Source organism: Strongylocentrotus purpuratus, unplaced genomic scaffold, assembly GCF_000002235.5.
Source record: "Strongylocentrotus purpuratus isolate Spur 01 unplaced genomic scaffold, Spur_5.0 spur5_contig_842, whole genome shotgun sequence".
Taxonomy (NCBI): Eukaryota; Metazoa; Echinodermata; class Echinoidea; order Camarodonta; family Strongylocentrotidae; genus Strongylocentrotus; species Strongylocentrotus purpuratus.
Genome location: NW_022145549.1, coordinates 1479529 through 1500198, shown reverse-complemented (window position 1 = coordinate 1500198; position 20670 = coordinate 1479529). Strand labels below are relative to the sequence as shown.

The following is a 20670-nucleotide window of genomic DNA, read 5'->3' as shown; positions in this document are numbered from 1 at the left end:
ACCAATATGGTGCTGGACCTCCTAGAGAAGAAGGTTGGGTAGATTTGGTGGTATACTTTTGAGAAACCTTAATGCCTGAGGAGGACGTGAAATACATCGTCTATAATGTAGTGATGGACCAATTGCCTAAGATAAAGGTCACTTTTCTTGTTTACCATGAGTGGTCTTTATATACAGGTTTCACTTGTATTTTCATATTTCAGATGGGTTCGTGTGAACGCAAGAAGTGACCCGGTAGTGGTTTCAAGAAAGTTCACTCATCTCATCAACTACATGCCTGAGTATGGTGTACCAGAGACCAAGGTGGGATTACTGGTTGGGAACTGGAGCGGAGACTATGAAGGAGGTATGCTGTCAATCACATTTCACCTTAGAGAGCAGTTCAGAGTTTCCTTGGAGACTCTTTGGATAGATGTCTTTGGATTTTTTTGTGATCCACAAAGTTAGGAATTACATGAGCAGAAAAGGAGTTTTACCCATTTTTTAGGCAAACTGAGTGATCACTGTGTTATTAAAGGCAATTATAGAGCAGTATCCTTCTTGAGACGTCTTTGAATTTACTCGTGATTCAGAATTCTAGGAATTACACTTTGATTGTACATAAGCAGAAAAGAATTAGACATAATTTTCCCATTTTCAGGCAAAGTGAGTGATTAAAGGCAGTGGGAATGAGAGATTCAGCCGTAAGGAGGTTCATGCCCTTCTTGCCTGGCACTTTTTCAACAAATCTGTCCATCTAGAGTTTATGTCACATAGCTTTGGGCCATTGGGATGACAATATGATTGAGCTTGAGACTCTAGAAGGCTGTTCACACCATCAGAGATAGCGCGCTAGACCGCGTTATCTCTGCGGTTTGGAAGGTACAACGTCGTTTCAGTCCGCCCAACAGCGAGCTACGGCGAGTCAAAATGGCGTGCCACTGGAGCACCTCTTGGGGGTGGTCCACGAGAGATAGCGCGGTCTAGCGCGAGCTAGAAAAAAGGGGGTGCTACGATAGACCGCGCTATCTCCTTGCGGTGTGAACAGCCTCTATGTTGTCCTTAGCATGTTGTGTAGCTGGCTGAAGGGTGTAAGACTGTTGTGCCATTCTGCTAAAGATAATTAATGCACACTTATGCGCAAATCAGAGGGTTGATTAAAATGCTTGTAACTTCAAAATATCTGTTTAATAGATAAAGAATTACTCAAATTAGGGACGTACCATCTAATTTTAATTCAATAACAAAGGAATCCTTCTCAGTATACAAATGTTACATGTACTACATGTACATGTAACTATTATTGTACGCAGATGACAGCGTACTACTCTATTCAAATCCTGATCCTAAATATATTGAGGAAAAGCTCAGTGAACAGCTGTCTACGTGTGTCGATTGGATGACTGATAATAAGCTTTCTTTACACTTGGGAAAAAACAGAAAGCATTTTATTTTGTTCTAAAAGTAGTTCTAAAAAGTCATTTGAATTCAAAGTGACACACAATAATCAAGCAATCAAGAGAAAAGAGTCTGTGAAGTATTTAGGCATTGAGTTGGCTAGCGCAATTTCATTTTCATCTTTAGTAGAATCAGTTGTAAAAAAAGCAAATTCTCGTCTGAAATTTTTGTACAGATATCAAAGTTGTATGGATTTAAAAGCAAGACGTACACTCTGTTTTGCATGTTTATTTGACTATGTTAACCCTGCATGGTATAGTAACATAAACAAGTCAGATCAAAAGAAGTTGAAGATTATACAGAACAAAATGATGAGATTTATCAACTGTTCTGGTCCAAGAACTCATGTTGGCTACAGCGAACTTTCTAAAGCTGGTTTTCTTGAAGTCGACCAAAGATCAAAACAACTCGTATTGCATCATGTGCATAAAATATATCATACTAGGTTGAATCATTATATTTGATCCAACTTCGATCTTGTTACTGACGTACATGATTATAATACAAGAAATAGACGATTCAACTTTAACTTACCTGAAAGAGTAGGTAGTATTGGAAATTCGTTTTATTACAATGCCATAAAACATTGGAATTCCCTTCCCAATGGTGTAAAAGAAATAGGAAACTATGATCATTTTAAGAGGAAATTAAAGGAATACCTAATACTTGACAGTCAGAGAAGAGAAGTAAATGACATGTTATATGATTGAAATTTTTATTCTTCTGTCGGTTCATACTTTTTCATGTTGTATATACTTATGTTTTCGTACGTTATAGAAATTCTACAAATTCATCATTATTTTCCTCTTCTTCCTTCTCCTCTTTTTCTTCTTCTCCTTCTTCTTTTTCTTCTTGTACTTAATATCATTTCTATCATCAGTTTAATGTTGTTATTATTATTATTATCTTTAATAAATAGTTCTTTTAATTTTCTTATCTGTCTGTAAATATTACTATTTTAACTGTAAGGGACCCCACTGGAAATAAGCTCTCGAGCTTTCGTGGGTTATCCTGTTCAAGCTGACTTATTTCTGATCTGTTATTATTGTATATTGTTGTATGTTGGAAGCTTGTCGAATAAAAAAATCAATCAATCATGTATAAAGCAATCATAACCATAGAAATGATTCACCAGAAATGCGCCCTAACAAACTTCGTTCAAAGAAGATCCCTTTCCTTTTCTTGATGTCAAGAAAATAAGACAAAAATTGAAAATCAAAGTTGATAACTAATCTTTAAACCTTACAGGTGAAAGCCCATCCAAGTGGACAGGCAGTACAAAGATCTACGAGACGTTTGCTGAGTCCGGTGGCAAACCTGTCAAGTACGGTCAATGCTGGGTATTCAGTGGTGTCCTGTGCACTGCCATGCGCTGTCTTGGCATTCCCTGTCGAAGCGTTACTAACTTTGCCTCTGCTCATGACACAGATGTCAGCATGACCATTGATACTGTCATCGATTCAGAGACAAATGAAGAGGTATGTACCCCAACCTTTTCATATTTAAAGACCATGTGTACTAGTTCGGCCAGAAGAGATTAGACCACCCAGCGAGGTGACTGACAGGTGGCTATCTCGTCAACTCGGCTCTCAACATGAGAAAAAGATGATCATGGGGGACCAGCAGGCACCGATTGGGGAAGTTTTCTATGTAGAGGGAGCAAGCTTAGCTACAAGTAGTACAGTGGGGCTTTAATACTTACCCACACATAATCTGAATTCTGCAAAGGACACTATTAGACTTGTAATTTAATCTCTCCGCTACCAAAAATACTTTTTTATGTAATTGCTTCTAGAATTTTGAACAATGTCCTATGCTTATTTCGAACAAAAGCAAATCTATCTACATTTTTAAAACTAAATCAATTTTTGTGGAAGACGCAGTTGTTATGGTCCTGGCTCAAAATATGTGAGGATAAAAATAGAGAAGGAGAGTAAATAGGGAAAGTCCCATGTTATTGTAATCTGTTAACCAAACAAATTTACGTCAAATAGAACTAGAACATTGTCACCAATGGTCTAACCCATGTTATTAATTCTATAATTGACATTAAGTAGATGTGCTTCCTTTTTTTTGTCATTGCAATTGAAAAAGTGTATGTAGTTTTCCTTGTCACTGTAATTAACATTGAAATGGTTAAATTGTGTTTGTCTTCATCATTATAACTGATACTGACACAGATATGTTTGTTTTCCTCTTTTTCATATCAATACAAAGAAACATCATACAAATAAATATAATGAATAACATGTAAGTTTGACAAAATATGTGTTTACTTAAAATACAAGTTTCTTACAAAGGAAAAAGAAGGAGACCACATGTCATAAGCGTAAATGCTTTTGATGACCGTGGCCTCGGCCGAGTTAGCAAAATAAAAGAACAACACATGCAAGGGACGCGATTAAAAATCCATTTGTCATTTGTATTATAAATTGGTGTGTTGTATTCAATGTTATATAAGATATAAGTGAAGTGATTAAAGGTGAGCATGGCTGAATTAATTTTGTCAATATTTAATGATGGCATTGATATAGTTTTGTCTACTTTTTGCTTTGCCACTGACATTTATCTCCGCCCTTGTCTCTGTCCTTGTATACAGATCGAGTATTTGAGCAACGATTCTGTGTGGAACTTTCATGTTTGGAATGAGGTTTATTATAGCCGTTCTGACACCATCCCTGGGATGGGTGGCTGGCAGGTCGTTGATGCTACTCCACAGGAAAGTAGCGAAGGTAAGAATTGTTATTTCAACTGATGATTTCCCCGCTGAGTGGATGTAGGACCCTGCCACCTAGTCCCTGATATGTTAAGCAACCTGTCCTATTTGAATCCTGTACAATCTTTTGGAGGTGTTATTAAGTTGTTGATTGATGATTATATTTAAGTGTAAGGCATTTCATTGGCTTAACTTTACAAGAATCAACAAAGGTAAGGCTTTTCTTTCAATCCATAGTGTCCCCCTGAGTGGATGTAGGGCCCTGCCCCAACCCCCTTCAAGTCCATTACCTCGTTCTATTTAGATTCTGTACAATTCTATGTACGATTATTCCCTACTTGTAGTTGTGAATAATTGATTATGGTGATGGTGATTTACAGCATTTATGCGATGCCGCACTTCTGTTTAAAAACATTCAAAGCCGGCATAGCATGTAATCCAATCTACCACTCAACAATGCTACAAATGGTCCTCCCTCAACGATTTTATTGACATGTAATTGCTCAGCCAATGATTTTCTAAGGAGAAATCTTCAGCAATATTTTCTGTGAGCTCAATATAGATATTATTGTTATTTTACTCCTTTGATGTTATGTCAGTTTGGAAGAAATCGTATGGGCAGTGACCTTTGTACTTGATTGATAGAACCTTAACAAAAATGATTTATGTACAGCTTTAATATATAAAATAAACAGCAGAAAACTGCACTCGGCCTTCTACTTGCTATCAGATTAGGAGTTGAAAAATAACTTAAAATGGCGCACACAGAACAAAAGTCAGACCCTAGTTTGAGCAAACACGTACAGGTAAATTGAGTACGGTAGTCAACTCACAGGTCACTTTTATCTTTAATACTCGGGAGTGTATAGGTTACAAAATATCTCTACAGAGGTAATATTTGGAGCTCATGATTTTGAATATATATTACGACATGGAACTGTTAACATAAAAAACAAAATATATTTTGGTGATTGGTACATTTTACATTAATTGTTGAAGTGTGACCACTTTAAAGTTCTTGTTAATGCTATTGTGTATGCATATAGCTGTTTGTTCTCGTTATCAGTCTCGATGTGGTGTGACCAGCCATAAGCCCATTGCGTACTGAAACCTGGGGGTCCCTACATAAACCCTATGAGAATTAAAGAACCCAATGGTCTATAGGTTAATAATGATAAAGATGAATTATAATATAATTTGTAAAGTGACTTTTCCACAAGATACATGCACACATTAAGTGCTTGGACCCTTCTCACTCCATCCATCCAGGTGTTTTCCAGTGCGGCCCTGCTCCTGTCACAGCTATCAAGCAAGGCCTGACCTACATCAACTACGACACCAAGTAAGTCTCTCTCTTTATATTATCTATAGTTTTGGTCTTAAAATGTCAGTATGTGTTTAATACCCAGCACTAAAAAATCCTTAAATAGTCACTAGATATGGTATTTTTAGTTTAGGTTTTTATTATTAATTTCAAAGATTCAATTTAATTTGCATAATTTGATAAAAAATATCATGGTTTAAAATTGTCTGTTTGGAGCTTTTAGATAGAGTTAATACCCTTCTGGCTCTACACAGACAGTAATGCCTTACATGGAGAAATGTGCTCCATTTAACACCTCCAAAACTGAGCCACTCAAAAAGTAAGAAGAGGCACAAGCCTGGACATTACATGTAGTCAATTAAGGACTGCCATACTGGATACTCTTTGGATACAGCCTGCATGCTGAAATAGAGGGTAGAGATTGAGTGAGGGGTTTCCCAGCCATCTCCAGGGCAAGGAAGGTTCATCAAACTTTTTCAGCTACTCTAATCGGCAATAAAATGAGAAGTCTGAAATAGATAGGTAAGTAAAGCTCACTCTTGATCACAAACATACATATCTACTGTCTTTTGACAGGTTCGCCTTCGCGGAGGTCAATGCTGATCGTATCAACTGGGTTGCAACTAAGAAAGATCGTGGCCCACCGGACATGAAAACAGTGAGCATCAACACTAATGCCGTCGGTAAATACATCAGTACGAAGAAACTTCCGCTCGTTCCAGGAGGATACATCAGCCGATGGAATGCCAGGAATGACATCACTCTGGAGTACAAATATGCAGAAGGTAATAAGGAACAAAATAAATAGATAAATCAATGATGATAATAATAATAATGATAATAATGAATATATAATAATAATGTTAACAAGAAAAAGAAGAGGAGGAGGAGGAGGAGGAGGAGGAATAGGGAAAGGGATAATAATACGTCCATTAAAGGTAAAGACCAGTTTTGGAAACACCCCCCCCCCCCCCCTCCCCCTCTCAAAAAATGAAATGGGAGCTCTGATTACCAATCATGTGAAAGAATATGTTTGACTAATACGTGACGATACAAAATTTGCAAAGAGGCTACTAATTGATATCTTTGGTAAATTATTATATCTATTTGGACCTGATAGATATCGCACTTGGTCGCGCATGTGTCGCGTAATCCCATATATATCTTTCTGTGTACAGTACTTGTAAATTTACCAAGACTGGGCCAAATTTCCTATCATTTTGATGATTCCAGAACCTTGCAGTACACATCAATACTTATATGCTAGATGATCAACCTTTTCTGATCGATTCCACAACGTTTCTTTCACAATGCAATCGCATGACCATAACTGGTCTTTATCTTTAATATAGCGCAGCTAATATGCAAATATACACTACTGCACATACTACAAATTATTATTTCCCCAGCTGTAGCTGAGCTACCATGATAAGGCGCTTAAGCATTCAAATAATTTCTTCCTATCAGGTAACCATTTTGTTCACCTGGGTGGATAGTGGCAAATGTAGACTAATGTCTTGCCAAAGGATATGGCTATGGCATGACTTGAACTGTGAACCATGTGAGCCACAGTCCAGTAAGGTATCCACTAGACCACAACATCTTAACCACAGATTAATGCTAAACTGGAGGTGTAAATGGAACATAACAGATATGGCGAGGTATTTTACTATATTGTCTTTTATAGCAAGTACAGCCAATTTATATCAGGTTGACTTTCCTACTTAGTAGTACTTAACTTGGTACTTGGTTGGGTAATCCCTTTGGCAGCTCACTCAGGAAGCTATACTGGGATGGTAGGTGAGGCGAGTAACTGCAAGGAGTGTCATGAATTGCAGAAATGGTGTGTGGACAAAGCACTCATTAATTTACAGTAAAATATGCTAAGTCCAGTGCAAGTAAAAACCAAGCTAATAAGCTTAAATGATGTGGAAACCAACAGGGGGCTGCATCATTCTGATGGAGGGTAGAGCTGCCTCCTTGAAGTTGGTCATTCCTGTTGCATTAACTGCTGAGCCTGGCAGATGATTCCAGATCCTTATTGCTCTTGGGTAGTATGAGAACTTGAAGGAGTCAATAGTTGCAACAGGAATTGCATACTTCAGGTTGTGGTCGTGTCTTCCGAAGTATGTAGCAGGGATAACAATAGTTGGTGCAGGTATGGAGACAAGACGGTGATGGATCTTGTAGAGAAGGGTGCATTGGTCGAGGATTCGTCGTGTATGAAGTGTGTCCCACCCTAGAGCTGCCACAAGAGCTGATGGTGATGTGGTGTATCTGTAATCACGGTACACAAAGCGAGCCGCTCTTTGTACTTGCTCTAGCATTTTTGTGACCGTGACGCTGTGTGGGTTCCAAGCCTCAGAGGCATACTCCAATTGAGGGCGTACTAACAAACTGACATTAGCATCCATTCATAACGTGTACCTATGAATCTATTTATTCATACTAGGATCTGTTGAGGAGCGCAACGCGGTTGAACGTGCCATTTCTTATGGCACCAGACCCAACACCTATCGGGAGAATGTGAAGACAGACGACATTGAGATGGCGATTGTCTTGGATGAGAAGATCTCTGTCGGCAGTGATTTTGAGCTCAAGGTAGCAGTCAATAACAAGAGCTCTGTGTCTCGTGTCATCTCCCTGACTATGAATGCTCATATGTGCTACTACACAGGTCAGTACATGCAGGGTTCTTTATAGGCAGGTGGTCTTAATGTACAGGTTTCCTTTAGTACAATGAGAAACCTTTTTCAAGGGAAACAAAAAATGTGGTCTTTGTGGAAAGGTGGTCACTAAAGCAGGTTTGACTATATATAGATGCACATAATAACATATATACATTAGTACAAAAAGACAAACTCAATAAAATAATTTTGAGATAACGAAAACGATAACATAACTATGAGTGGACCTTCGACTGCCCGCAATTGAAAAGGATGCCTCCGCCATAGAACAATTTTATAAAACCAAAACAGAAGCAATTTTTTGATTTCAAGTTTGATTGTAATCCATTAACAGGCTCTCAGAATATCGCGATTACAAGCTATTTTTCGTACATGTATGACCCTTTGATCTTTGACCTTATGGCCCTAAAATCTAATCAGTTCATTGGCACTGCAACATACAAACATGTCTATTTCATTTCCGATAGGTGCGGTATGACGCCACATATCAAGCAGGTCAAAATCATCTATTATTTCCATATTTACTACATCTTGGATGGTTTTGAAATGTTTTAGGAAATTTATAATTTCTTGGCTCCAAAACTGTATTAAAATCTCCAGCTGTCACATAGGAACCCTCACCATGTTTGAATAACAAAGAGTGAAAATCATCAAAGAAAATTCTATCGTCATTGTTTGGACCATATATATTTCCCACTGTTAACACCATATTATTTAATTTTTAAATTACTAATAAAATTTGCCCCTTGTCCTCCTTAAAAGTATTCACAATATCAAAAGAAGCAGATGGTTTGAAAAGAATGCATACTCCAGCACTTTCTGATGTTCCGTGATTAAAAATAATTTTGTATCCCCATTCATGTTTCCATCTCCGCTCTGACTTTATTGTCGAGTGGGTTTCTTGTAAAAGTATTAGATTGAAGTTGAGATGCCTGATCCAATTACAAACACATCTTCTCTTGAAATCGTTTCCCAATCCTGTCACACTCAAGGGATCAAATTGTTATATCTATGAAATCATCCATATCAATATGAAACAGTTGTATTTAGGTATCAGTCGTGACCTTCGGTATTGAGATATCTTCAAATGTGGTAAAAGTGAAAATAAGATATATTGTAAATTGCGTTTAGGCCTAGACTTATAAGCAAACAAACACATAAACCTTATTATACTCATGACAAATAAATAAATATAAAAGAGAACAAGGAAAATGGCAGGACGACCACTTTCCGTCTACCTGACATAATTGTTAAGCGCAGGAGAGGAGCTACAGATATAGAAGATAATATAGTTGTTGGTACATTGCTATGACACAGTAAAGTTGCTTCATGGTTATACATCATGATTTGTTTTAATATTGAATCACACAAAATTTAAAGAAATTGGTTTTGATTATATAGCACAGAATGATAATTTTTCTGCAAAAAGAAATGCTGCAAAAAGAAATATTACTACAAGCACTATGAATATGACAGACAAAGAAAGCGGACAAAATATACAGTTCCTCAGGTAGACAAAGGAACATCCCTTCACTGCTATTATGTAAAAATGTGTAGAACAGGTGAATATGCATGTGACACCTGTTCTGACACCTGTACACAATAGCAGTGAAGGGATGTTCCGTTGTCTACCTGAGGAACTGTATATTTTGTCCGCTTTTTTTGTTGGTCATGTTCATAGTGAAGATACCTAACATAGAATTTCTTCACTTATGCAATATAAATTCTGATAATCAGTAAAGAACCTTTCTAAATATTGTAAAATCATGATTTTAAAGTTGGATAGAATTAGTTTTTTTTTCAAAGTATTAGATTTACATAAGTTATTTTTAATATCTTGCCTTCAAGTTATTGTGTATGCCAAACAGTCTTTCTTTTCCAAGATATTTTTGTTGTTGGAAAATATCTTTGTACCATTCATCTGTATTTCCTAGACCCATGTGGGTCTGTTTAAGAATTTAAACAAACATCAAATTTTGCCAAAATGCACAAAATTCACTGATTTGTTTGCATTTCTACTCTTTTGTGTGTGAAGGTACATATATGTGAGCCAAGTATATGTCAATTGGACAATAAAATCGAAATTGAAATTGAAATTCATATGAATAAAATTGAAAAGAATCCAGTCAAGAAATGTACACAAAAATTTGACTGACCTTTACATATCTTATACATTTTTTCTTTATTTTCTGTGAAGGTGTGTTGGCTAAGAAGATCACAAGCCTACGTAAGGAATTAACAGTCCCCGCTGGCAAGTCTGAACATGTTATTGAGATGATTAGGGCTGAGATCTACTCAAGCTGTCTGGTCGATCAGGCCTGCATCAAGTTCTACGTCTACGGCAAAGTCAAGGTAAGAAAAAAAGAATTTTATAGGAATATAGCAACCTGGGCTGGGTCTCACGAAACCGTCACTAAAAATACTACAAATTGAGCAACATTCCATTGAAATACGTGTTAAACTCAATACACGCATTTCAATAGGATGTCGCTCAACTTGTACTCATGACGGTTTCCTGAGACGCAGCCCTGTATTATAGGGAGCCCTATGTCAGCGACCATACAGATTCGATTTTAAAATGACTCAAGAAATATTTCTGGTATTACTGGATGATTATCATAAGTTAGTCTTGGTATTTCGAAGAGTAGATGTGCACTCAAAGAAAAAGTAAAATTTGAACAAGTACTATGTTATTAAGAGACTGCAATGACATTTCAAGTCATCTGGTCATCGGGTTGGGTGGTCGCTGTACCTGACCTTTCGTGAAAACATGCCCCTTTATTCACAAAATGTCGGGGGTCGGGGGGTCTTGTCGAATTTACCTGACACCATTACGAAAAGCTCTCATTAAAACTATACCCCACACTTTAACACAGGAGTCTATGTAATCTGATGCGGTGCCAGGACCCCATTTTCGTTTCTCTTGTTCAGACTTTGAGAGAGCTTCTACGTTAACACAGAAGTCAATGTAATTTTGATGGGGTGCCACTACCCCATTTTCGTGTCTCTCGTTAAAAACTTGGACAGAGCCTTGAGGCTTTGAATGAGAGATTAAGATATTGGATTGCAGCTGGACTCTTCATCATCTTACGTAATACTAGTGTAAACAAACTCTTACTGGGGCTCTGCCTGAAAGGAAATGAGAAGTAGGAAATAAGTATTTTACTTGTTTTAAGATATTTTCATGTCCAAAAGTCACTGATAAGTTAGATGAAGACCAAAATGAAAGTTCTTTTTTTTTTTGCTCTCTTCAGATTTTCATCTGAAATTTGTTAATTTTGCATACTTTGTGAGTATATTTGACTAGTTGATCTTAGTGACATTTGTTCTTGATGTTGAGTGACAATTCTGACGTACTTTTTGAGATCATTCGTGTTTGCAATCATGCATTTTCACCTTTGGATATTTTCACATCAAATTGTGAACATATTGTTTGCTGTTTGTACGTGCCTATGCATAGCACTTGATGTGGTAGTCCATCCGTCTACGCTGTCTCTTAACATGGTTCGCTGCACTTACTCCCGTGAGGAGCTCTTGTGTCTAGGGCGAAGCTTTGACAATGAAATTCAGGCTAAGCTTCTTAGTGCACATGAATGGAATTTTTTCAAAGAGTTTGGAATCGCTCGGAGAACTAAGCGTGGCTACCGAGGAGGGTAATGAGGCGTAAGTTCAACATTCCTGTACTCATTCAGACTAGATATACTAGTGTTTCTAGTGGAATATCGATGCGGGATACTGGTGGACTCATACAACTCACTGGAACTCCTCCTTCTGTCACTGAATGTCCTCCTGAGAGAAGAGTTCGAATAGGTCATTGGAATTCCAGATCTATGAACAATAAGACCACCATCATTTGTGACCTTATCATTGGCAACGACCTTGACGTACTCATCGTCACCGAGTCCTGGCTTAGGGGCGACCATCGCGACAACCATACCCTTGCCGACATTACGGCAACGCTACGTAATTATGAGATAGTGCACAAACCTCGTACGACCAGTTCTGGCGGAGGCATCTGCATTATCCATCGTTCCGCGGTCAAAGTGAGTCTTCCAGACTTTAGTATAAACTATGAATCATTCGAGATGATGGACTTTACTATTCAGTCTAACGGTGCATCAGTGTTTCACATTTATGCTATCTATAGACCACCTCCATCATCGAAGAACAAACTAAGTTTTTCTTTGTTCTTGAAGGAATTTTCCTCTTTGATGGAATCTGTCGCAGTTGTTGATAACATCCCAATGCTTGTTGGTGACTTTAACATCCATGTAGACGACTGCAGGAACAAAGATGCTACCACCTTCCTCAATATCCTAGAAGAGGCAGGTTTTCAGCAGCACGTGATGACTTCATCACATCAAGCTGGACATACGCTCGACCTTTTGATAACTAGAAGGGTCGACGAAGTCGTTCCTGAGATTGATTCTATCAGGGGTCTTCCATCCGATCATGACTGGTTATGGTGCACACTAAACCTGGAACGTCCTGCTACCAAGAAGCGTGTTACCTGTAGGAAGCTTCGTGATATCAATATGGACTTATTCAAGTCAGATATTTTGGCATCTTCTCTTACATCCTCACTTTCGCTTCCATCATGTTCCTCTGAAGCAGTTCTACGGTACAATAGTGTGCTCCAGGAACTCTTGGATAAGCACGCGCCAACTTGATCATCTGTCATTTCCCTAAGGCCACGGGCTCCGTGGTACACCGAATCTATTAGACAGGCTAAGCGAGTTAAACGCCGTGCAGAGCGGACGATGACGAAATCAGGCCTAGAGATTCACAAGCAGATATATCAACAACTCTGCAAGTCCTACAATGACAAGCTTGTGGAGTCCAAATCCCAGTTCATGGTGGCGGAGGTGGAAGAGTGTGACACGAAACAACTTTTCAAGTTCGTCCAAAAGTTGTCTTGCCCAGATCTGGTTCCTGTGCTTCCGGATCGTGACTCAGATGAGACCCTGGCAAATGACTTTGGCGAGTTCTTTCAGAAGAAAATCCAACAAATCATGTCAGGGTTCAACTTGTCCTCTCGTCACATAGGGGAAATTCCTTCGTGGGTTAGTGAATTTTCTTCTTTCGAACCAGTGTCTGAAATTCAAGTTAGAAAAGTGATCAATGCCATGGCTTCTAAACATTGCAAGCTGGATCCTCTTCCAACATGGCTGGTCAAGTGTTGTATGGATGAACTGTTGCCAGTTATCACTTCCATCATAAATGGCTCGTTGTCTTCTGGGAGTGTTCCTGACAGCTTCAAGGTAGCCCGTGTTGTGCCCTTGCTGAAGAAGCGTAGTTTGGATCACAATGACCTCAGGAACTATAGACCTGTTTCTAACCTGATGTTCCTTGCGAAAGTTCTTGAAAGAGTTGCTAGCTTCCAGTTGAAAGCATATCTAGAGAAGAATTGCTTGTTTCCCAAGATGCAGTCGGCCTATCGCTCGTCCTACTTTACTGAAACAGCACTGTTGAAAGTGATGAACGATCTGTTACTGGCTGTCGACAGGGGTTATGAAGCAATACTGGTTCTACTGGACTACAGTGCTGCTTTCGATACCATTGACCATGTGAATTTGATTGAAATCCTTGAACGTGACTACGGCATCAGGGATGTAGCTCGACAGTGGCTGGTCTCCTATCTAAAAAATCGGAGACAGAAGATTGTAGTTAACGATGCTGTTTCCAAGTCTTTTCATCTCTCCCAGGGTATTCCTCAGGGATCGGTCATTGGTCCTTTGGCGTTTGTACTGTACACTGGCCCTCTATCGCAAGTCATCAATGCCCATCAAGGAATCCTACATACCATGTACGCAGATGACACTCAGTTGTATGCCGTCATCAGACCCGAGGAACATGACGTCGGACTTCAAAAGCTACAGCAGTGTATAGCAGATGTTAAGGAATGGTCGCTACAGAACAATCTTCAACTTAATGACTCTAAGACTGAGGTCATCCATGTCTTCTCCAGGTTCAGAGGTGCTCGGATTCTCCCTGTTCTGCAGATTGGCGATGGAACGTCTATCGCATGTGTTGAGGCCTCTCGTGATCTCGGTGTTATTCTTGATAAGAATCTCACCATGGCTGACCACATGCGTTCGAAGTCTCGAGCAGCAGCTTTTGGAATCTCCAAGGTAGGTAAAATAAGAAAGTACCTGACGGCCAGCGCAACTGAACGATTAGTCCACGCATTCGTGTCATCACACCTTGACTACTGCAACAGTTTATTTTACGGCTTACCAGACTCTCATGTTCTACCTCTTCAACGAATTCAGAATGCTGCAGCTCGTTTAATAACCCGTTCCAGAAAATACGATAACATTACCCCTGTCCTCCGCTCTCTTCACTGGCTTCACGTCTCTCAACGCATTACCTTCAAAATCCTGATCCTAACTTACAAAGCCCAACATGAACTTGCTCCAATTTACATCACAGAACTAATCTTACCAAAGACCCAGACAACCTCTATAAGACTTCGCTCATCCACCTATGCTCATCTGCAACTGGCCCCGGGTCCAAGAACTCGAACACGATATGGAGACCGTGCCTTCAGCGTAGCTGCCCCGAGGCTCTGGAACAGACTTCCTCTAGAGATTCGGGAATCTCCTTCGTTAGATTCTTTTAAATCCTCCCTTAAGACATTCCTTTTTAATTCTCCCTGTTAATCCTCCCTGTTAGTCTGTAGCTTGAATGTGTTTTGCACGGTAGACGTAATGTAATTGCCTTAATATGAATTTGTGATGTTTCGCCCTAAAATTAATTTGTATTCTATTGTATCTATATCTATTGACTAGATGTATCTGTGCTTATGTATGTATTTCGAATTAATTGTAGGTTGATTAGTATATATTAATTATAGTTATTGAATGTATTATTATCTAAGTACAACTTTGTAAAGCGCTTAGAAACATTGTAATAAGCGCTATATAAATATAATGTATTATTATTAAAGTTTGAACGAAGCAAAATGACCCATAATTGGCGATATAACAACAATTTGAACTCTGGCAGTGAACTTGTTAAACTAGCTAGCGCATACATGTGTCTCTTTCTCCCTTCTCCCTCCATTTCCCCCTCTACCATGCTTATCTCTCTCTCTCTCTCTCTCTCATCAATGGGGGTTTCAATTTTAAACTACGAGTTTTCGTAATGCTTTGTAGAAACACTACGGCAAAACTACAAAAGGTTGCATTCGTAATGTGCTTCTTCACATGACCTTCTACTTTCGTTTTGCGAAAGGACGTGTAACATGACTCCCCCCCCCCCCCCTCAACAGGACACGATGACCCGATGACAGGAAGCAAGCTTACCCCACCTAGAGTGTGGCTTACCAAAGGAAATAGTCATGTTGCAGGGATTCAAATCCTGAATACCTTGATCCACAATCTGAGGACTTTACCACTAAACCATTTTTCACAAGGATGAACAACATTAAGGTAGCATAAAAAGACACGTCTGGTATGCATAGAGGCCCAACAATAAATAAAAAGTTGTCATTTGACATATCAAAATTACATTTTTGGGTAACTATGAAGTCTAATCAAGGTGAAAGAGATATTAACTAGTAAGACCCGTGTTCTAAAAATATGGGTCTATTACAATGCCATAACATTATTATTTTCAACAATTATTCATTTGTGTACGAGACCTGTGTTTTCATGCCACCATATTCTGCCAAGCTACCTTAGAAATATTTGAAATCCATGACTCCTTTTGTACTTGTTTGATTGGTTATGTGTATGTATATGTTATATTATGTTTGTTTACTTTCAGGAAACCTCCCAACAAACCGTGAGTCAGGACACTGTGTACCTCACCCCACCGGAGATGAAGACTGAGTTCAAGGTCGTAGGTCACGAGGTCGAAGCTGTGGTTGAGTTTGTGAATCCCTTGCCTATCACGCTCACTAACTGTACAATCACCTTCGAGGGTGCTCGTCTCCTTCGCTCTATGACACTCTACGCCAAGTAAGTACATTCGCCAAACAAACTAAAGAAATGTCAATATATTTCTGACGATGAAGAGAGAACCCCCTCCCACACTGACCCCAAGCATTTCCTTCAGTTTTTATTCTTATAACATTCTGTGCACCATGTCATGTCTTTCACAAGTCCAAATATTGAGCCACTCAATATCATACACCGACTTGCCAGCATTTTGAACTGCTGGGATGACAGCAATGTTTATTTGCTAATTCGGTCTGGACATCTCACAATTCAAGACCTCTAGTCTAGCACTGCCCTGAATGTTCTTGACATGAGCATGTGGTCCTTCCCCGCAAGTCAAAGAAATCTGACTTTCACATATGTACTACATGTACCTTGCTCATTTTTTCCCGTTTTCAATATCTGAGCTCGCTTGGTGGTGTGTATACAGTGCACATCACAGGGACCTGGGATGCATGGGTATGATAATGAGAGAGAGGGAGAGAGAAGAATGAGGATAGCATAGGCTTGTATTGTATAAACAAAATCAGTGTGTAGTGCGTGCTTTGACAGCTTACGATTACACATTGCGGTCTCATTTGAATTTGTGATATTAATTCAATGCTTTTTCTTTGGAACCGTTCTGTTAATTTGATTGACTTGGATGATTATTCGACTTTAAAAAAAAAATCATGTAATACAGCGGATTGACACACTTCTAAACAGAAAAATTTAGACTTGTTATGTATATCATCAACTCAACACATGCAACGTTGGCTTGTGTGAGGTTGAGGTTTACTATGTGCTCACCTACAAAATCCTTCTGATCATATACCATGCCTTGAAGTTCTCCTCGCCACAGTACATGTACATCTCTTCTCTACTCAACTTTCGCAAGCCTGGTCGTTCTGGTCTGCGTTCTGCCAATTAATACATCAACTCTGATCATCCCTAAGACCAGACGATCATGGGGAGATCGGGCATTTGCCTCAGCAGCTCCCCGATTGTGGAACAGTCTCCCTAACACACTTAAGGACTGTAAATCAGTAGATCATTTCAAGGCCAGTCTGAAAACTTATCTAATGGCCAACTTTAACTAATATCATCTTTTTTTACCATGTATAATGTAATTTAAGTATAATTGTATCTATATATATTATGTAGCTCATTGTAGGCGCCTTGAGCACCCTCTGGGTGGATATGTTGCGCGTTATAAATGTCTGTATTAGGTATTATTATTATTACTATTAAACATATTTCTCTTTGTTGTATTTTCTTCTCAGTGATGTTCCTTCAAAGGGCAACTTCAAACAGAAGGTCAAGTTCTCACCCCGAGAGAAGGGAAAGAGAACTCTCGTCATAGACTTTGACTCCAAACAAATTGGCAACATCACTGATGTCGTCGAAATAGAGATCCCATAAGATACTAGACCTGGGACCTTCCCTTGCTGGGTAGAAACAGATACTCCATAATGGAATGAATAGCAACTACCTGGGTGCACCGGAACAAAAGTTTGAACAGATCTTTGACAGGTTTGATATTTCCCAGGAATGATGCAAACCTTCCATGTATTTTATTCATTGTGTATAGAAATACAGATCCATGGTCTACATTATTTCTTTGGGAAAAACATAATGTCTTCAGAACTTTACTTATTTTTGTTCCTATTCCCCATGCAATTCCCTTCATTCTGTTTTGACAGTATTTGTAAAAGTATGGTTAAGACATGTAGTAGATTTTGAGTGACTTTGTTGACATTTAATATTTTATTCGCTTCTTTCAAGACGATGTAGTTCGAGTAAGTAGGCTTACACATTGTGTTCTTCTTAGCTGTTATACATACAGGTACTTTACTGATAGAGTAAGAAAAGGATTATTCAAGTGTAGAGAAAATAGAATGTAGTAATTTAGGGCTATAAGCCTTTGTCAAGTAATATGAATTAGTGATAGTTATGTGGTTAAAGCTGGTATTGTTTGATATACCATCTGTAAAGGGATGGAAGATGAACAAGAAATATGTTAAAATCATGAATATTGTGAGCTTCTAGTACTTGTTCCTTTGTGGTCATATGATGGCACCTTCAAAATGAACACAATTTTAAGAATGTCAATTCTAAGATTGATTGATTGACAGCTGAAATAGGCCAACTATTTAATATTAGATTTATCTCTCTTACTTCACAAATGTGGTCACAAGAACTATGGCTTAACATGTCAGGGAAAATACTTAATAGTTTGCCTCAATAACTCCTTTGCCTTGCCTTGGAATGTTATGGGAATATGGTCTTTATTTGTTGCTAAATCATTCAAGTGTAGAACAAAAAAGAAACATACAAACAAACAACAACAAATGAAAGAAGGAAAATACAGAAGAAAAATTGCACATTGGAAGCTTTTTCCATGTTCATTTGAAATTATGTCATTTGATGATACATTTTCGTTCACCTATTTTTCTATAATATTCTAATAGTTTGTACTCTGAGGTTGATTTTCTTACCATACAATTTTTGCATAAAACAACATAGCTGTAGATTTCATCATGTCTTTAACTACCTGTATAATTATGTTGGTAGTGAGCTGTTTGTGTATCTATGTAATGTACCAGTACTTCAGAAACTATTCAGTGTGTGAATATCTTTTGTACTGTAGTGACAATTCTACTGAGGTATTGTTGTCAAAGTGCCTTCTTTTTTACTATTTCATGGCCGTATACCCGAAACTATTATCTTTCATGATCGTAAAAGTAAAATGATTTTCTTAAGCTACTGAAATTAGGATAAATTTCTGCACAAAGCTGGTTGCATACTCGCACAGTTTAGAGTTTTCTTATTTTCTGAATTAATCAGTTTTCCCTCCTCAATTTGGCAACAATTAATCTTAGTCTCCACTCTTTCATAGTGAGAAGGGAATTTTGTTTTTTTCAATGAGCCAATATGAAAGTAAATTGCAAAATGAAACCTTCAAAATTGACAATTTATACACAAAATAGTGATTTTATATTTTACACTGCATTGGCAATTTAGAGACTTGATTTATTATTACACTTAAATCACTCTCATAATGGCACAATATACATCATTGGAAATAGATTCAAAATTGTCTGTGATTTTTGGTCTTTCTTGCTCTTGTACAAAGTGCAATTGCTAGCATTCTGGATCTGTAGATAATGCACAGACATCACGTAGGAGACTGTAGTGCTATGGGTTGAGAGAGGACTATGATATCAATACCAATAATAAGTGTCTTCTAGCTGCACTCACAGCATTCTATGAAAATAAATAATTTTTTTCACTACAGCTTTAAAAGCAAACATAGTTTTCAAAGTAAGGCCACAGACTGTTAAACAGGATGCTTTTTTGATATTCTAATTGTGAAACATGTATTTTTCTATTTGTTTTTTTGCGATGATGTGATCATGTAGTAGAAATAGCGTTAGGTTTAGGATTAAGACTTCTTAGGCTACTTTTTGCCAGTAGCTGGATGATTGAATCATCAGAAAGAACACTTCTGTAATTCTATATACTACCTCAATCAATAACCCAGTCAGTTGTTTGTTAGGATTTTTCACACTCTTCAATGAGATGCCTCTGCAAATTTTCACCCACATAAACTATTTTTCTATGTATTTATTGATTTATTTGTTTATTACTTTGCTTAATCAGTTATCAATTCATTACATTATGTGCATGGGCACTCTAGTTTGATTTCTTTGTTAGTTCCTTTATTAGTTACCTTACAGTACTTTTTGGAAACAGTTTATTTCATACAGGGTATAGTGACATTCTTCTTCTAACTTGTACAGTTAACACTGAAGTGTTAACTGTACAAGTTAGAAGAAGAAGGTAATGGGAATGGAAGCAATGCTGTAATTTTTGGTTCATCTTTAATACCAGGGACAGTGGTTAGAGATTACCTATTAAGCAACTTGCACAATAAATTCATCAGATGATGGGCAACTCGTTATCAATGTCAAGGCTGTCTTACTCACGTCATGAATGATCCTTATCTTCTTCCTCTCTCTCCCCCTCCTTCCCCTTATCTCTCTCTCTCTCTTCCCCCTTCTCTCTCTCTCTCTCTTCCCCAAGTCACATCAATGAGACCGCCATCAGACTGAACAGTAAATTATGTTAACCCAAACTGCAAAGAATCGGGCGGTCGGTTAGCAGTTGTTGTGGAGTCAGTTTGGCTGTGTGACTCTGGCATCGGTCTGCCTCTCCATACTGCTTTCCTAAAGTCATCCCACTATCTCATACCCCCGTGGCATTTCATTCTACAAGTACATCCTCGCCATGCATATGAAGAGAAAAAGAAGAGAGAGAACAAGAAGAGGGAAGAAAAAAATAAAGAAGAGAGAGGGAAGAAGGGAGGGAAGGAGGGAGGGAGAGAGGGAAGAAGAGTGGGAAGAAAAAGAGAGAGAAGAAGAGAGGGAAGAAAAGGAGAGATAGAAGAGAGGGAGAGGGAAGAGAGAGGGAAGAAAAGGAAAGGGAGAGAGGGAAGAAAAGGAAAGGGAGAGAGGGAAGAAAAGGAAAGGGAAGGAGGGAAGAGAAAGACGGAGAGAACAAAGAAATACACATAATACTCTT

The 20670-nt window shown here is 38.3% G+C and overlaps 1 protein-coding gene across 2 annotated transcripts in view; it reads left to right on the top strand.

The window, feature by feature from the left end:
- LOC105436392 (protein-glutamine gamma-glutamyltransferase K) overlaps window positions 1–20050 on the top strand; it is a 54494-nt gene extending 34444 nt beyond the window's left edge. The window contains exons 6-15 of one of the 2 annotated variants that reach the window (XR_004064815.1): window positions 204–346; window positions 2686–2915; window positions 4037–4169; window positions 5423–5495; window positions 6054–6262; window positions 7930–8154; window positions 10362–10516; window positions 15935–16128; window positions 17370–19857; window positions 19917–20050. Coding sequence is in view for 1 of the 2 variants with exons in the window: in XM_030989697.1 (XP_030845557.1) it covers window positions 204–346; window positions 2686–2915; window positions 4037–4169; window positions 5423–5495; window positions 6054–6262; window positions 7930–8154; window positions 10362–10516; window positions 15935–16128; window positions 17370–17508 (1501 nt within the window). In the remaining variant the exon portion in view is untranslated. Of the gene's footprint in view, window positions 1–203; window positions 347–2685; window positions 2916–4036; window positions 4170–5422; window positions 5496–6053; window positions 6263–7929; window positions 8155–10361; window positions 10517–15934; window positions 16129–17369 lie in introns of both variants that reach the window. The other variant, XM_030989697.1, reaches the window with a different exon arrangement.
- The last annotated feature ends 620 nt before the right edge of the window (window positions 20051–20670 follow it).